Below are 19,737 nucleotides of genomic sequence, written 5' to 3'. Positions count from 1 at the left end.
ACCCTTAACTGTGTTTACTGATGACCATGTAAAAAATATAACAAAACTTATAACAGGATGGACTGTTAAAATATAACAATTATTGCCGTCATTAAAAGGTTGATAATCAACATTTCTAGGAAGGCAACAACAACACCAGTAGAAAACAAATTTCAGAACCGACATTTTGTTATACTTTGCAGAATCCGTCCATTGGATGCATAATTGTTCAGTTCTTCAGTCTCCTATCCTTCCTCACTGGCTTTGTGCAGCAAAATTGCTATGCAGCAGTAGCACCAGTAACAATAACTGAATTCTAGCAAAAATAGCATGACTTTAGAACTACTTCAACACAGGTGGCAAAACTTCTATCGAGGACACAGGGTGTCTAGCAGCAGTGCATGGAGGTGCCCAATCGCATCGAACAAAAAAGAGAGGCACTTTACACAATTTGAGAACACCGAACAATTTCTAACAATAAGATTTATATATCTAGGATAGATAAACTGGGATATATATGATAATTCTAATTTATATTTGGTCCTACATCCTTATAGAGCAAGCCAGATCACAGAGGTTTGGTGGGAAGAGGCCGACTCACCACCTCTTCAACCACAGTGGGCGGACCAAATCCGGTTGTTTTTGAACCGGATCCCTTCATGGCTCGTGCAGAAAAAAGTACTTGGCATCAGTTCCCTCTGCTTCAGCATGTAGCTGCTGGCTGCCAGCGCCAGGAACACCCCGGCGACGCCCGTGGCCAGCGCCACTTGCTGCTGCGTCTCTTGTCTGCTCTCCGCAACTATCCCCCTCCCCAAATCCTCCTCTTCCATGGCTACAACCTGCGAGCTGCGTGGCGCTGCGGCGGCATGCGGGCTACGGCGACCGATGCGGCACGGGCACGCGGCAAGGCTGGGGGCTGCAGCGAGCGGTGCGCCGGCAGCAGCTGCCGCTGGGGCCTCAACCCTCGGGATGCCATGCGGTCGCGGCCATGGCTGGGAGGGGGTCGAGGGGGAGGCGACGCAGCGCCCTGCCGACCGACGAGCCACAAACGCCGAGTGGACTGTCCCCATCGGTAAAAGAAGTCGCGTTGGCTGGACTGTCCCCATCGCAGGCCTGTCCCCTCTGCAGCAGTTCAACAAATGAATGGAATGACTGAATTGCAAAAATCTAGAACCGGATTTGGACCATGTATGCTTAGGAATCACGAGGGGGCGAACTGGGACTGACCTCTTCTCGACTTCCTCCTCGGCGGGTGACTTCATCATTGCGGGCGCCGGGAGTTCAACGCCGTTGTCGCTGGCATCATGAGCCATGGACGAAACTAGCTTTCGGGCAGGTGCTGACTGGTCGCCGCGCCACAGCAAGGAACGACGCCACCGCCGCCGGCCTTCTTCCCTTCCTGACCGACCTTCTCCGCCTCAGCTACGCCGTCTCCGACCGAGCGCCGACCGGATCGGGCCTGGCTGCACCGTGCCCCGGCGAGCGCCTGAGAAACCGGCAGTCCCCAGCGACCTTCTCCGCCTCAGCCACGTCGTTCGCCGTGCCTGGTCTAGGCTGCCCGCTCGCGCCGATGCGGTGGCCGGCTGCCCGCTCGGTGCGGCGCTTCGCGCAAGGGGGGCACGTGGCAGAGGAAGCCGAGGGAAGCGGTGGAGGCGTCGGGATTTGTTTCGCATGAAGGGAGTGGGGGCGAGCGATGATTTGTTTCGCACGCCTATCAACGATTCTCTAATTAATATTTTAGTTGTAGAGATATAAAGGGTGTGCTTCCCAGTATAGATGTGCAACGGCCTGGGCCGGCACGACCCGATGGGCTTCGTGCCTGGCCGACAGCCCAGGCACAGCCTGCTGGGCCATATTTTGTGCCGGGCCGGCCCAAGAAGCACGGCCAATCCAGCGTGCCAGGCGGGCCCAAGGCCCACTACACTGAGAGAGAGAGAGAGAGGTGGAGGCCAGGCTGTTGTTGTTGCTTCGAAAGGCCATGGACGACGCGACGTCTCCATCCGCGGAGGATGAGCGATAAGGAGGCCGGATCCGCGGAGGATGAGCGATGAGGAGGTCGAATCCGCGCAGAGGAGGCATGTGGAGGAGCAGCAGCGTGTGGCGGTGAGGAGGAGGTGGCCACCGTCGGCGGAGGCGGGTTGGAGTGGAGGTGGGATTCGGCGAGCCGCCGGGAAGCAGGAGCTCGAGGCGTCGGCGGCCGGCGGGACAGAGCTCGAGCACGCCGTGCTCGCACCCAAGGCACGGCCTCGTGGAGGGACGGGAGGAGAGAAGCTCGAGGCATGTCACGGATGGCCGCCGTGGCGTTCTACAGCTTGTGCGCGAGGAGGAGGCGGGCGGCTGTAGGGCAGAGAAGCAGGTGAACGGCGGGGAAGGAGAAGGCCGCGTCCACGCCGCGTGTGTGCGGAGTTGCGTTGCATCCGCGCGTGTGCGGTGCGGGGAATGGGAGGTGGCGACGGGGAGGGGGAGGGGAAGGGAGTTAGGGTTCGGGGGTGGGAGCGTGGGGCTGCGGCTGCGCGGGGCCATATGAGGAGGGGGCAGCGGGGACGCTGGGCCGGCCGCGCTGGACCACGGGGAGGGGAGGAGGAGTGAGGAGGGGGAGGGGGGAGGCCGAGCCGCTACTGGGCCGACCGACGCAGGCCGGGCCGTGCTCGTGTCACGCTAAAAAACGGACTTCGTGCCGTGCTCGAGCTGCATAGACATCTATACTTCCAAGCATTTTGTCGGCAGAGATGAGAGACCTCGACTCTCGAGTGCCATATATTATACAAACAAGTAAGTACTGTATGAGGCTACGAGCCTCTGAAAAAAAAAGGAAAATAATATAACCCCAGCCTGTTTCGCGGATCACACCACCCCACCCCCGTCGTCTTTCTCGGCCTCACGTGATCGCTCCAACTCCCTAGCATAAGGGCCCAGGCGGGGCTACAAACACGTCCGCAGTTCCCACACCAAGCGCGGCCTGCTGCCTGCAGTCCTGCACCACCGCACAAATCGGCGACGAGACGACCGAAGCGAGGTAGCCGCACGCCGCGCGAACGCCGAACTGTAGGTAACACGGAATGGCCGGCGCGTCGAAGGCCGCTTCGCTCCGCGTCTCCGCTTCGGCGGGGAGCAACGCCGGCATGCACCACGGCACCGCGACGCCACAGGGGCTGACGGCGGGCCGCGGGCACCGCGCGCGCGACGCGCTCGTGTTCGCGGCCGGCGTCGCGGCGGCACTGGTCGCGCTCGTTGGCACGGCGTCGGTCCTCGAGCCCGGCGTGCGCGGTGGCCTGGTCACCCTGGCGGTCCCCGTGCCCGGCCCGGAGGACGGGCCGCGCACGTTCTACGACGACCCGGAGCTGTCGTACGCCGTGGCGTCGGGCCGGCGCCTCACCGGGTGGGACGCCAAGCGCGCGGAGTGGCTGCGCTCGAGCGGGCTCGGCCGCCGGAACGCGCCGGAGCGCGTGGTGATGGTGTCGGGCTCGCAGCCGGAGCCGTGCCCCGGCGACGCGGGCGACCACCTGATGCTGCGGTTCCTCAAGAACAAGGTCGACTACTGCCGCCTCCACGGGATCGAGCTGCTCTACAACAGGGAGTTCCTGCACCCGGCCATGCGGGCCTACTGGGCCAAGATCCCCATCGTGCGCGCCGCCATGCTGGCCCACCCGGAGGCGGAGTGGGTCTGGTGGGTGGACTCCGACGCCGTCTTCACAGACATGGACTTCTCCCTCCCGCTCGCCAAGTACGCCGGCCGCAACTTCGTCGTGTACGGCTGGCCCAACAAGTTCTTCGTGAGGAAGTCGTGGCTGGGGCTCAACGCCGGCGTGTTCCTCATCCGCAACTGCCAGTGGTCGCTCGACTTCATGGACGAGTGGGCGCGCATGGGCCCCGCCTACCCGGAAGAGCACGCCCGGTGGGGGAAGACGCTCAGGGACGCGCTCAGCGACGTGGACTCCGACGTGGCGTGCGACCAGTCCGCGCTCGTCTACATGCTCCTCAACGGCTGGGAGAGGCTGGGGAAGAAGACCTTCGTCGAGACGGACTACTTCTTCCAGGGCTACTGGAAGGAGGTCGTGGACCGCCTCGACGGCGTCGCCGCGCGGTACGAGGCCGTCGAGCGGCGCTCGCGCACGCCGGGGCTCCGGCGGCGGCACGCGGAGCGGGAGCACCTGCGGTACGCGGCGGCGCGGAACGCGGCGGTGAGCAGCGTCGTCCCGGGCCCGGCCGGTGGCGGGGTGAAGGGGTGGCGGCGGCCGCTCATCACGCACTTCGTGGGCTGCCAGCCCTGCAGCGGCGGTCGGAACCCGATGTACTCGAGGGAGAGCTGCGACGACGGGATGCGCCGCGCGCTGGCGTTCGCGGACGACCAGGTGCTCCGCGCGTACGGGTTCCGCCACGCCGCCTCGCTCAACGACAGCGTGCGTGCGCTGCCGTTCGACTACCCCGCTGCGCACGCGCGCAACAACTGATCACAATTCACCACAAGCGGCGAGATGAGAGGCAAAGGAACTGGGCCTATTTGGGCCTCGACTGTATCGTGTTTATAGATTTGAATAAGGGGACTGCTATTTTAGCTGGCGCCTGTTTTTTTTAATTTAATTCTAATATAATTATCCACCAGAGCCGTTGATGCTCGTAGCCTCGTACAGTACTGTGTATCATATGGCACTCGAGAGTCGAGATCTCTCATCTCTGCCGACAAAATGCTTGGAAGTACCCTTTATATTTTTAACACAAAGTCCAAAAAAATCAAGCCAGTACTCCCTCCTTCCAGGCAGGGGCCAACGTACTTTCTATTTAGAGCTTGCAAATGCACCTCTAAAAAAATGCAGAAATTATTAGTCCCGTTAAAATTCCACTGTACAGTACAGAGATTTATACGACCATAAGGCAAGTACTCCCCTCTAGTTTGCTCTACATTTACCTTACAAGTAACTATAGGCAATCATGTGGGCCTCAGCTATGTCCATTTATATATTTTAGTTTCGTTAAAATATACTAGATTTTGATTCGCAAAAAGTATATTTTCATAAAAATATAAATGAAGAAATCTTCAAAATAGTTCAGAAGTTTTTATGGGCTAAGAACAACTTAAATACAACTCATTTTAACTTGTTGCACTTAAAAAGATTAATTAAAAAATATGGTTGAGGCCGGCAAGAAACAGCATGCGAAATTAGCTAGCGGTCGTTTCTGCCTGGTAGGCATAAAAACGATAAATGATTCTAATGATTCTCAAGAGAAATATTTCTCTTCTGACCTGTTTGACAGTGATTATAGCTATTTTTGCTAGAATTAGAATCAATTCATGCTGCCAAACAAACCATATGTCTCAACAATTAAATTGTCTTGCTAAGCTCTAGCCTGTAGGTAAGCCGTAAGCCCATGTGTACATGAGTTGTTCACTCTACAAGTTCTATCAAGCTATTCCATTGTCTCCGAATAAATCAACTTATGGAGTTAGCCTAGGTCAAATTTTTTAGGTTTAACTAAAGTCTATTATAAAATGATAAACATTTATGATACAAAATTAGTATAGTTAGATATAACATTAAAATATAGATGCTAGTCTATTCTTTTATATAGTATCGCCTTAACAAAAACTTGATTTATGATCATGATGTGATCCAAACAGGCCCTAAGGTGTTGTTTGGTTGAGGCTTTTTGGACCTTATCAGTTAACGGTGTGATCTAATTCCACTGTTTACCGTTTGGTTAGGCCTATTTGTAATGGATCATGATGTGAAATTGTTACGAGCCTATGGAACATGCATAACGTTCCCCTCTCAACGCTATTCGATCTCGTTGGTCATTCTCTCGCTAATTGTGAGAAAAATCAACCATCACTAGAGACAGATGCCCTGCTCGCTCTAGTGCGCGCTGCGGACGCCTCGCGCCTCTCTCACGATGCCATAGCTCTTGAATCCATGGTTTTCGTTGAACCTCTTCCTCTCCCCCCCCCCCCCCCCCCCCCCCCCCCCTCGTCTACTTATTTTTCATCACTCCCTTCTTCCACTAGGGTTTCGAGTTCATCATTTTCTTCTCATAGGGATAGGAAGCGAAACCATTGCCACAATCAAACAAGCAACCAGCGCTTTCTGTTCCCTTAAACTATTTGTACTATGATGTGGTCTAATTTGCTTTACCAATTACTATTTATACCATTGGAACCAAATGACATCTTTAAGAGCTTGTTTAGAACTGCTTCACCAACTCCAATATGGAGTAGCTCTATAAAAAAAGATGGAGTTTCTACGGTACAACTTTAGATTATTCACAAAACATCTAGAGTTGGTTCTTAACTCTATCTTTTTTGGAGCAGATTTTGTAGAGTTGTCTCTATTTGACTAGCAAAGTTGAAAATACAGCTAAAAGAGTGAAGCCAAGCAGGCCTACACAAGCTCTAAAAATTAATATTTTTTCGAAGACAGAAGGGAGTAATCCATATATACTAGCTAGTAGCTCGAAGATCCACGCCCGCCGAGGCCGGTGTACAGTTTACTCTATGTTTGCCTGCACACGTCGGTGCACGCAAAATGCGCAAGGGCACCACACGTTTCGATTTTGTTCCAGACTTGCAGGGTGTAGCTAGGTTAATTATTACCAAGAGCACCTCCTTTGTCCCCTTGACTCCGAAGTCCGAAATGTTTTTTTTTCCTGACTTGGCCATAGATATAAACAAGTACGTATTGCAGGTTTTGCGCCTGTAAGTATTAGTTGCTTATTATTATTCTTTGATTGCAGTGATAACTTGATTAATACCCTGAGATTGCACTAGCCGGTGGATTAGACAAGACGCGAGACTGAGCACGCAGGTTTCAGAAGGGTTTCGTGGCATCTCATGGGAGAAGCGTGGCTGGTTATCGATGGTCTCGGAAGAGCTGAAGAGGAAGACTCGCTCTCGGACGTCGAATAGGGAGCACATGTCGCCGACGGCCAATCCGGTGGGCGGCTGCACAGGAAATGGTTGGGTCTTCTTCGGCTATTTGCACTCTTATTAGGCTGTCCACAGCATGAGTGATGTCATACTACTTGTGTTCTCCACATTACTGTGATGTTTTGTTTCATTCTTACCTACAGCTAGCTTGTAGTTTTACTCATTTTAATTTCAGTTAACCCATGAACAGTAGAAAGTAATAAGCTTGAATCTTATTTTTTTTTTGACAATGTAATTTATAGATGTACTATATAGATGTGCATTGTTTTTTTTTAAAAAAAACTACTATGTATGTTTTTCTGAGGATTTTTTTACGATACTATCGAAGAGATAATTTACATTGCACATTTTTCTAGAAAAAAATATCCCACGTCCTAAAGGGGAGGTGTAGGAGTGAGTCCTAAATTAGAGTGGGCATTACGTATTTGTTTGTGCTCGCTGCTCCCAAATTTCCTAGCACAGGCCGGCACCATTAGCTTCGCTCGAGTACGTGTGCAAAGAGAAGAGCGCCAAAACTTCTGTCCAGTTGAAGCACCGCTGCATGCGTGCGCTGTGGAAGGTCTTACTACCGTGGCTTTTCTCTAGGGTAACTAACTTGCATAACTGAATGGAGTTTGGGAGGGAAACGTAGCAAGAATCTGGGAAGAATAGAGAAGGAACTCGGCTGAATCCCGAGGGGAAGAGTTCATTAGACGGGGAAATCAGAGTCTTGTTCTTCGTTGCCGTTTAGAGAGGAGCGTCCTGGCTTATAACTGCCGCCAGGCGCCGACACACTCACGCACGGGGACCGACCACGGCCCAATAGAAGTACACGGCCCACGGCCAACTATTGCTACACCTGCCTAGGTCCACTGCCATAACATCTTCCCCTGCTCGAGCAACAGCTTGTCCTCAAGCTGTATCAACTGATAGATGCTTCGATATACAATCAGCATCCTCCCATGTCGCCATATCTGCTGGCAGTCCATGCCACTGAACGAGCAACTGAGTACTGTCCTTAGCACCTCGAAGAATCGAGCGCTGCTCCAGAATCATCTGAGGCCACAAAACCCGATCAGGATCTGAACTGACAGTAGCAAGATCAGTACTTACTGGAGTTGAAGGGGGCACATGGCCTTTGAGCTGCGACACATGTACCACCAGATGAATCTTGGCACCCACTGGAAGATCCAGTTTGTATGCTACCTTCCCTATCCTCTGCAAGATCTTGTAAGGGCCATAAAATCTGAAAGACAGTTTCTGATTTGATCGATTGGCAATAGTTGACTGAACATAAGGCTATAACTTCAGGAATACTAGATCACCTTCAGCAAATTCACGTTCTGATCGTTTCTTGTCAGCCTGAGATTTCATCCATTGCTGTGCTCTGAGCAGCTGTTGTTTGAGCAATTGAGAAAGCAGTTCACGGTCAGTCAACCACTGTTCCAAATCCGGCACAACACTTAACTGCTCATTTGCAATACCGAGTTGGCGAGGTGTATATCCATACAGGACCTCGAATGGTGATTTGCCCAAAGCTGAATGTACCCAAGTGTTATACCAGAATTCTGCGACCGATATCCATTTGCTCCATTGCCGGGGACATGAGTGGACCATGCACCACAGGAAGCCCTCAACACATTGGTTCAACCGCCCTGTCTGTCCATTTGTCTGCGGATGATATGATGAACTCATCATAAGCTTTGTGTCTGACAGTCGAAACAACTGTTGCCATACAGAGCTTGTAAATACCCTATCTCTGTATGAGATAATTGTCTTTGGCAATCCATGCTGCTTATAGACATAATTCATGAACAGCTGAGCAACTTGTAATGCCGTGAATGGATGTTTGAGAGGAATGAAATGACCATACTTGCTGAACTTATCAATCACCACCAGCAATCCATTGTAGTGGTCAGAAGTTGGTAGGCCTTCTATGAAATCCATGCTAAATATTTCCAAGGCTTGATCAGGAATGGGCAAAGGTTGTAGGAGGCCAGGAGATTTAATCCTCTTAGTTTTTGCTTGTTGACAAATCGGACACTGCTTAACAAATTCCTGAACAAATTGTTTCATGCTAGGCCAAGCAAACAGCTGATTAATTCTTGCATAAGTACCACTGACACCTGAATGACCTCCTATACCACTATCATGCATGGCAATCAAAATGTGTTGTTGAGCAGTGGTGTTACTGCCTACCCATACCCTGCCCTTGTATCTGAGTACTCCCTCCTTCAGAGTTTAGTCCTGATGAGCCTCAGGAGATATAGCTAATTCCATCAACAGCTACTTAGCTTGATCGTCTTCTTCATACCCTTCTTTTAGCTTCTATATCCAGGTAGGAATGCACTCTGAAATGGCCTGAACTTTGCTGATGGTTCACATCTGGATAAGGCATCAGTAGCTTTATTTGTGGCCCCCTTTTTATACTGAATGGTATTTTGAAGGTCCATCAACTTGATCAGAGCTTTATGTTGCAATTTGGTAGCAACCCTCTGTTCAATAAGGTGCTGCAAGCTTTTATGATCAGTCCTAATGATAAAGGGCTGATGCTGAAGGTATGATCTCCATTTCTCAAGTGCTAATAGAATAGCCATGCACTCCTTTTCATAAACTAACAGAGCCTGATTTCTTGCACTACTACAGAAAGTCAATTCATCGCCAGGACCTTCACCAACGGTTTTGAGATAACCGACGGTGATACGTATCACCGCCGGCTTATGACCTATGATCCAGCGGGGAGTAGAATCTCGCCGTTCACCGCCGTGTCGTCCGCCGAACCAGTGGTAGAAAGGTTTTCACCGCCGGCTGCTCATCCTATGTCTGACGCTCGGACAAACCGGCAGAGATAATAGTTTTTTTATCGTCGGTGCCAAGATGGAAGTGTGCGCTACAGTAAGAACCGGCGGTGATCAAGTTATCACCGTTGGATTACCATATGAACCAGCGGTGAAGCAACCATTGTTTGAATGGATGCGTTGGGTGCGCTGCCAGGCAAGACGAGAATTGATGTCTAATTCCATATTCATCGCATAACAGAGTTCATCCGATCAATTGTCGCGTTACATTTTTTGTGAGGAATTAAATTAAAAGCCAAGCAAAAGACTGTACACGTGACCACGTCCCTCTATTAAAAGCCAAGCAGAGGAGCCGTTGGTGTTGAAATGTTATTGTAACACCACCGTAACGCATGTGTGCACCAAACAAATAATTCAATTTGCAAACAAAACAAAAAATGGCACACTAGTTTGGCTAAAATAATGACAACATCCATCATTGAGGAAATTGATATGTCCATAGACAAGCAAACAACATTGGTCCATTTAAAATGCATAATAGAGAGATACATCAAATGCAGCTTTATTTACTGCTCTATCCAATTTCCAATATCGTTGACGCGTTTCTCCATTTGGTAGTCGTACTTCGCATTTATATAGCAAGGAGGTAGTCTTCGCCATTGGGCCGTATTCGTTGGCGAGGGACGTTGCAAACTCGGAAGATGGACCTGCGAGACCAATAGGCCTTGTTGAACACAAATTGTTTTTTCTTTTCTTTTTCTATTGCAATTTCTTGCCTGTTTCTTTTCTCCATCATGTTTATTTTTCTCAGATGGATTTGCGAGCCCAATAGGCCTCGCTGAACACAAATTGTGTTTTTCTCTTATTTTTCTCAGGCGATCCTGGTCCGCCATGCAGGTCGTTGTTGCTTTCATGGCTACGATTCAATTTCTCGAGACACGTTTACACGGACGCTTGGAACTCGAGCGAGGCGGCGTCTGGCTCCTCGAGAAAGAACCGTCGCATTGGATGATTCACTTCCTCGAGACACGTTTACACGGTACGTGATCCTTTAAAAACACGGAGTTTCCGCCTGCATAAACCGCCGACCACAGTTCCCCAACACTCTTCGCCTCGTCGTCGTCGCATCATCGTACTCTCCTCTAACGCCGCATCTATCGTCGTTCGTCGCGCGCACGCTCCGACTCTGCTCCGTCCTCGGCTACGTCGTGATGGATCGGCTCCCGATGGAAGTGGCCGGGGACATCATTGGCCGCGTCGCTGAGCAGTCATATGCCCCCATGGATGACCTTGCCATCCTACGGGCAACCTGCTCTGACATGCGCATGGTGTGCGGCACCGCCGAAGTCGGCTGGCGCATACCACTGCGTCGGGTGCTGTAGCGTCAAGGTTTCTGGGAGCCTTACTAGTACGACGCTGATTATCGCGCCCTGCTCACCACCAGGCTGCCTAGGGTGGGCAACCTAGAGGCCTGCTTCCTCGCTGGCTTGCGTCCCGTATTCGTTGAAGCCTGCATGTCATTGACGTTGCCGATGGAACGACTTCAGCACTCCGCCGAGGCAGGCTATAACGTTCTGCAGCGAGGAGTGTAGGATCTCACGGGACTGCTATAAGTTATTCACATCAGTGTGGTAGATTAATTCTGAATTAGTGCATGTTAACTTGTGTTAAACATCTATATATGTATATATGTGGTTTGTGACTTTATTTTAATTTGGCAACAAATCAACTATATATGTATCTCGTTGTTCAAAGTTACTTTATTTTAATTTGGCAACAACGTCAACATATCTCTCTTATCAAGTGTGCAGCCATGTAGATGATGCCGTACTGTGCCAGTTGCCAGTAACTCATCCATTTTTCAATAAAGAAGGCTAGCAATCGATGGCTGCATAAGATAATTGTCATTGATTTAGGTAAGTAGGCGTATCAAACGATGCACATGTGTGGTATTAGATCAAATGTCACTAGTTCTCCTAATAACTAACGGTGACTTGTTTCGAGCATTCGGCGTATCATACGTTTACATGTGCGAGGGTATTCAGGTAACGGAATCTTCACCAAGAACTCTGACTTCCATGTACTCATGCGCGCCTCCTAGTAACTTACGGTGATCCGAAGTCAACGTCAGTGCGCTATGGTGGTGTTATAACCGTCGGGATGTTCATACGGTGATGGTTGATGCTCGAAATCTATGCCGTCCATTAGTGCGTACTGAATCTGGACTTTTTGTCTGGACTTAAGCCCTAAAAAGGCTGGCTAGCCGCCGCCACCTCCTGCACGGTCGGCCCATTGTTCCTGTCTCGCTATTTGTGTGCACGCTTCGAGTCACACTGCCGCCAAATCCAAAGGCAAGGTATGCTTTAGCACTTCAATGATGAATCTTTGTCAGATTACTTTCCTCTTTAAGCCTTGTTTGGATGTTATCAGATTCATCTCAATCCACATGTGTTGAGGTGGATTGCTGTAAAATTTAGCTCAAGATCCATTTCAATCTACCCCAACACATATGGATTGATGCGAATCCGACTATAGCCGAACAAGATCTTGATCTCATTAGTAAGGAAGGTCTCATCCTACTGCACACTAATGATCATAGGCTCTTCAAAATGGAGGAGGCCCTAGGCAACAGGAATGCACTGGCTAGTCTCACAGAGGATGTTGTTCTCGAGATCCTCTGCCGCCTCCCTATCCGCTCCTTGCTGTGCTGTAAATGTGTCTGTCGCTCCTGGACATGCCTCATCTCTAACAACCATGAGGTGCTGCCGTAGACTATGGCTGGCTTCTTCTATGACACCGAGAACGGCAATCAAAACTTCACCAGCGTCACCGATGAATGCCCTGACTTTACCTTCTTGCCCTTCCTCATTGACAATATAGCTATCTTAGATTGTTGTAACGGCCTCATCCTATGCGTCTGCCTTGGGGCTACTGCCGGATACCGCTATGTCATCTGCAATCAGGTAACCCAGAACTTGAAGATACTGCCGCCTAGCATCCATTATGATGGTGAGGCTCGCTTGGGGTTTAATTCGACAGCCTCCTCACACTTCCATGTGATTCAATATGTGGAGGAGGAGGGTGAGTGCGTAGGTGTGGAGATCTACTAATCTCAAACTACAACGTGGATCTATAAGCAATCTCAATGGGGCCAGGGTACTGATGTGACATGTTTTAGATCAGCAAGTGTGTTTCTTAACGGTTTTCTACACATTTTGGGGTACCCAGATGGGTACTCTCAGATACTTGCTGTGGATATGGAGGAAAACACATGGAGGAGAATTCGTAGGCCTAGTGGTGCTCCACCCTCCATCCATCAGGCTCAGGGTCACTATTGACGGTAGTTAACAACCGTTATAAACCATCAATATAACATGCACAAGGGCATAAATATAATCACCAACAAAGGTTTAGGGGTTTAAACTAACAAATTCCACGAGTTTTGGTGAATTTGTATTTTCTGCAGGGTTTATCCAGAAAACCGTCAAGGTGGACATACATGTTAGATTTTATTGTGCTTATCTGCAGCGAAACGGATACTAGAAGGTTCCAGAAGACTTGAGAGGACTCCACACCGAAGCGGAGGGCGAGAGGCTGCCAAGTGGGGCCACCCGGCCCAACCTATAGGTCACCCGGCCCTGGGGCCCATTGTCAGCCTCCACATCATAATGTTGGTTCTCCACCGCCTCCTAGGTTGCATCTACGCCATCCTTTAAGTCGGTATGATCCAAGGGCTCATGTTGGACGCTCCAGCCTATATATACCAGCCCCTACCCCCCTAAAGGCATAAGTCATTTGAGAAGACAAAAACCCTAATCATCCTAAGAGCTCCACCATATTCTAGGGCATAGCTAGTTAGGCTTGGTCTAGAGGGAGGCAAGCAGGCTTCGCTTGGATTCCCGATCGTGTCAAGAGCGTGGTTCGGTATAATCTTTGTACCCCTCTCTTTTGTACCCCCATTACTTTTATATGCAAGTTACAATTGTTATGACAATATTAGTATTTATCTTATTCATGTTCTTCGTTACAATGTTCATCGCCTACTTTGATTATATGCTTAGTATAGTTAGATTATCGTCATGTTCATGCATAAGTTCGTATAGCGCTCACCCTAAGGTACCATGGGTGAGTGGTCGACATTGTGTAAGCGTGGTGCTTATACATTGTTTACCTGCGGATACACCCTATATTCTTGGTCATGTGGTAGATCGCGGATGTGACACTCCCGTTGAGTCCTTTGTAGTCCACTCCCCGAATATAGGTTCACGAAGGGTTTGGTTACGAAGGAAGGGCAAGCTTTATTCTTAATCTTTCTTAGTAATATCCCTTATGTGTAGATATGATGATGATCTTAGCAATGATTACTAGGTATAATTGCACTAATCAATGTATGCTTTGACTTGTAATTAAGAATGACTTAGGAATTATTCCTCTAATATTCTACCTGACCATGCTAATGCCATAGAAAGGAGTACTCTGAGTGATTTGTCATTATCATTAATCAATACTTATTGTATATATCTATATCTTATTCTATGACTTACCCCTGTTATGAGTAGAATATTGGTTATGGTTTACTTCTCCTTCAATAGTATAAGTTATCAATACATGTCCATGCTAGACCTTCCTTGTGGTAAAAATATAAATATCGATACCTGGACTACTCTCGGATAAAATTCTACAATGGTATATTACTTGTGCGCTTGTAGATCCTTTTCATTCATATATTTATTCTTCCTAGTCACATAATTGATAAAGAATTGGTTAGTATTATTCTAGTAGTAATGATTTGTAGTACCAAAAAGCATTCCTAGTGCTGTTACTAGGGGCTAGATTTAAAACTCTGTTCGTAGTAGCGACACTAAGAAATGTCAACAAGCATCTCTAGCATCATCACTAGGGATGACAACCTAGTAAAGTAATGTTAGGAGATATAGGTTTATAATGGGTGACTACTAAACAAGTGACAAGGTAATAAATACCAACAAGCATTTTTGGTACCTTTGTCGGAGAAGGTAGCTAGGCAAAGGAAGTATTGATAAACTTATACTTATTGATGTGATCGAAGATAACCATAGACCTCTGCTCAAACAGGCTTACCCTTGTTTTGTCTACTTGTGTATCTTATGTAGGGTAATGTATGACCGGTTTTGACCTTCCGACAAACTATGTTGAAGATCCAAAAACATTAATCAGAAGGACTAAAGCCAAACTCAAGAAAGTTCCAACTTTAAAGTCGGAAGACAACCATATAAGGCGAAGCTTAACACCAGAATTTGAAGCTATGGCTAACAGGACTCTCCGTGAATTCTCTGCTCTAACTACGGCCAACATCCGTACTAGACCAACAGTCAATGTTGGAGACAATGGATTCGAGCACAAACCAGCTCTCATCAACATGGTGCAAGTAAACCAGTTTTGTGGAAAAGCACATGAAGATGCGAGTGCGCATCTCTAACACTTTCTAGAGATCTATAGCACTTTCACCATCAAATAAATAACCCAAGATGCCATATTACTTCACCTCTTCCCATTCTCACTCTTGGGGAAGGCAAAACAATGGTTCTACGCCAACAAACATAGAAATACTACATGGGATAACTGCTCTACTACCTTTCTAGCAAAGTTCTTTCCCACAGGCAAGACCAATGCTCTGCATGGGAGAATCTCAACCTTTCAGCAACAACATGATGAATCTATCCCTAAGTCATGAGAACTCCTTCAAGATTACATTGCGGAATGTCCTCATCATGGGATGGAGAATTGGCTACTCGTGCAGAATTTCTACCATGCATTGACCAACAGTATCCGTGAGACTATGGATGCTGTCGCTAGAGGAGCATTCCTGTCACTCACCATACTAGTTGCAACAGCTCTTCTGGAGAAAATGGCCTCCAATCAAGGTTGAAATGAAGAACATGTTCAATCCCGCAAGAGGGGTGGAGGTATGTATCAACTCAAGGAGGTAGACATGCTATCTGCTAAGATGGACCTACTGATGAAGAAGCTTGAAGATCGAGCCAATAAGAAGCAAGAAGTCATGTGCATTCATGATTCTCGCATGACATGAGAAGTGTGTGGAAACACTAGGCATTCAGGGAGCAACTGTCATGAAACCCATGCGGATGTGAACTTTGTCAACAACAACAACTACTTTCGTCCTCAGTAGAATCAAGGATGGAATTAGCAACAAAGGCCGAACTACCAAGGTTACTATCAAGGTAATAACTTTAATAATTTCAATCAACCGCCCTTGAGAGAATTAATTGTTGGCCAATCCAAACTTATAGAGGGATTATCTAGAAAGGTAGCTACCAATGATAAAATTCTAGAGAACAGAAATAATAGAATGGATAGCTTTGCTTCTGCCATTAAGAACCAGCATAGCTTTAATAAAATGATAGAATCACAAATAGCTCAACTGGCTGTTGTTGTTCCTCCATCCGACAAAGGTAAGATTCTGGGGCAACCGAAAGATCTAGAAACTATAAATCTTGTCATTATTCACAATGCAGCATATTACTATATACAACCATCGATGGGAAGATGGATAGACTATACCTTGCTGGAGAAGAAGAGTGATCCAGGGAGACCTATCATCCCCATCGCCATTTAACCTCACATTTTTCAAGAAGTTGTTTGTGAATTTGGAGCAAGTGTCAACATCATGCCTAAGGTATTTTATAATCAAATTAATGGAGGTACTTTATTGTTCACAAATATGTGTTTGCAGCTTGCAGATCAGTCACTCTTTTACCCCAAGGGAGTTTTTGAAGATGCTATTATTCGAGTGGGACAATCATATGTTCTCATAGACTTTGTGGCTTTCGAAACAGGTGGAGATATAAGGGCACCCATTATTTTGGGCCGACCTTTCCTAAGCACCGTTAAAGCCATCATCTACACGGATAGTACCAAGATCTGCTTCACAATCAAGGATAGAAAAGGAGAAGTTTTCTTTAAGAACCGCATCTTGTAATCTCCAGGACATCCACAAACGTTTTACCTGCCCAAAGAGATAATAGTGACCAAGAAGAAGAATAACAAGAGAAGGAGGAAGAACAAGGCCAGGCAGCCGCAAGAAGAATCAGTCAACATGATCAACACACTCCGATCAGAGTATGACAACCTCCTCGCTTCACCATTCCTTGCTAAGAAGGATGACCTAGGCGTACCAATGATCGAGTGTACCATTGGACAAAGAATCTTCCACAAGACCTTCTGCGACATTGGGTCGGGTGTCAATATAATGTCCAAGGTAACGTATGAATACTTATTTGGTGATGAACCTTTGTTCCTTACATATATGCAATTATAGATGGAGGACCAATCAATCTAATTTCTGGAGGGAATAGCAAAAGGTGTCATGGTAAGGATACATGATCACTATGCCCTTGCTGACTTCATGGTTCTAGACATGGGAGAAGAAGAAGACGATACACCCATCATTCATGGAAGACTATTCCTCAACACAACCAATGTGATCATCTATGTCGGATCTGGACAAGTCCACTTCCAATTCCCTAGAGAAAAGGTACGCTGTTATTTTAATAGTTATACCACTTACGAGCAACCGAAGAAGTCCCACTCCAGGAGGAGACATTGACCATCCCAAAACCAAAAGAATCAATCCCCAAAGAAAAGTAGGGAGGAAGATGATGAACCCGAAGAAGTTGTAAAAGATGAGCCTGCTTCGCCAAAGTCAAGTCCACAGACCAAGCAGGTATAGAAAGAAAAGGTAACATCGCTACCAGAGTTACAAGAGGTGCAACCATCAGGGTCTCCATCCTCGGGACCAACTGATGCACCAAGGAATGAACAAGATAGGAAAAGAGTCCAGTCTAGAGGATTTAAAAATCTGAACCCTGGCCATGAGGTCACATCGGTAGTTATCCATATTTACCTTTTAGTATTGCATGAATTATTTTTCACTTTTAGCATGTTTACTCTTCTGCATTAGTAGAAAGAAAATAAAAATTACATCATTGCATCATTAAAGCCTAAAGCCCCATGTGAATAAATCTACGGTGTGTAAAGGTCTGCAGGAATATTCACCGTGGTGGCATAAAAATAAAAATACCATACATACATATTTTCTGCATTATCTAAATAAGAAAATCCAAAAAGATATTAGAAAGACATCCTGCTAGAACTTTGCCAATTAGGAAATCTGTCTAAACCTCCAAGGATAATAAAATCAATGAATGGCCGACCTCTAACCCCTTATCCTAATCTATGCCACGAGTTTTTGTGCTCTTGTTGAAGTATTTTGTAGGATAATCAAGAGTAAAGCCATCCATCTGAAGTACATTTTCCCAAACTATCGCTACACCTGCTGCACAAGTGTTGACGGTAGTTAACAACCATTATAAACCATCAATATAACATGCATAAGGGCATAAATATAATCACCAACAAAGGTTTAGGGGTTTAAAGTAACAAATTCCACGAGTTGTGGTGAATCTGTATTTTCTGCAGGGTTTATCCAGAAAACCATCATGGTGGACCTACATGTTAGATTTAATTGCACTTATCCATAGCAAAACAGACACCAGAAAGTTCTAGAAGACTCGAGAGGACTCCACACCTAAGCGGAGGGCGAAAGGCTGCCAAGTGGGGCCGCTCGGCCCCACCTGTAGGTCGCTTGGACCCTGGGGCCCACTGTCAGCCTCCATGTCATAATGTCGATTCTCCACCACCTCCTAGGTTGCATCTACGCCGTCCTTTAAGTCGGTTTGATCCAAGGGCTCATGTTAGACGCTCCGGCCTATATATATCAGCCCCTTCCCCCTCTAAAGGTATAAGTCATTTGAGAAGATAGAAACCCTAATCATCCTTAGAGCTCTACCATATTTTAGGGCATCGCTAGTTAGGCTAGGTCTAGAGGTAGGCAAGCAGGCTTCACTTGGATTCCCGATCGTGTCAAGAGCGTGGTTCGGTATAATCTTTGTACCCCTCTCTCTTTTATACCTTCATTACTTTTATATGCTAGTTACAATTTTACGACAATATTAGTATTTATCTTATTCATGTTCTTCATTACAATGTTCATTGTCAACTTTTATTATATGCTTAGTATAGTTAGATTATCATCATGTTCATGCATAAGTTCGTATAGCGCTCACTCTAAGGTACCATGGGTGAGTGGTCGATATTGTGTAAACGTGGTGCTTATACGTTGTTTACCTATGGATACACACTATATTCTTGGTCATGTGGTAGATCACGGATGTGACACTTCCATTGAGTCCTTTGTAGTCCACTCCCTAAATATAGGCACACGAATTGTTTGGTTATGAAAAAAGGGCAAGCTATGTTTTTAATCTTTCTTAGTAATATCCCTTATGTGTAGATATGACGATGGTCTTAGCAATGATTACTAGGCATAATTGCACTAATCAATGTATGCTTTGACTTGAAATTAAGAATGACTTAGGAATTATTCCTCTAATATTCTACCTGACCATACTAATGCCATAGAAAGGAGTACTCTGAGTGATTTGTCATTATCATTGATCAATACTTATTGTATATATCTATATCTTATCCTATGACTTACCCCTGTTATGAGTAGAATATTGGTTATGGTTTACTTCTCCTTCAATAGTATAAGTTATCAATACATGTCCATGCTAGACCTTGCCTATGGTAAAAATATAAATAACGATACCTGGACTACTCTCGGATAAAATTCTACAATGGTATATTATCTGTGCGCTTGTAGATCCTTTTCATTCATATATTTATTCTTCCTAGTCACATAATTGATAAAGAACTACTTAGTATTATTCTAGTTGTAATGCTATGTAGTACCCAAAAGCATTCCTAGTGCTGTTACTAGAGGCTAGATTTAAAACTCTATTCTTAGTAGCGACACTAAGAAATGTTAGCAAGCATCTCTGGCATCATCACTAGGGATGACAACCTAGTAAAGTAATGTTAGGGGATATAGGTTTATAATAGGTGACTACTAAACAAGTGACAAGTTAATAAATACCAACAGTCACTTGTGTGTATGCATTGTTGGTGGTGTTGGTGGTTGCAATATGTCCCAGCTTTCAA

The 19,737-nt window shown here is 46.9% G+C and overlaps 1 protein-coding gene across 1 annotated transcript; it reads left to right on the top strand.

Moving 5' to 3' along the window:
* Positions 1 to 3,334: 3,334 nt before the first annotated feature.
* On the top strand, positions 3,335 to 4,435 carry LOC136482393 (probable glycosyltransferase 6). The gene has a single exon (XM_066479606.1). The coding sequence runs from the start codon at positions 3,432 to 3,434 to the stop codon at positions 4,428 to 4,430; it is 999 nt and encodes a 332-aa protein (XP_066335703.1). The 5' UTR covers positions 3,335 to 3,431; the 3' UTR covers positions 4,431 to 4,435.
* The last annotated feature ends 15,302 nt before the right edge of the window (positions 4,436 to 19,737 follow it).

The sequence above is a fragment of the Miscanthus floridulus genome, chromosome 9 (assembly GCF_019320115.1).
Source record: "Miscanthus floridulus cultivar M001 chromosome 9, ASM1932011v1, whole genome shotgun sequence".
NCBI classification, from domain to species: domain Eukaryota; kingdom Viridiplantae; phylum Streptophyta; class Magnoliopsida; order Poales; family Poaceae; genus Miscanthus; species Miscanthus floridulus.
This window is presented reverse-complemented; position numbering and strand designations above follow the sequence as displayed.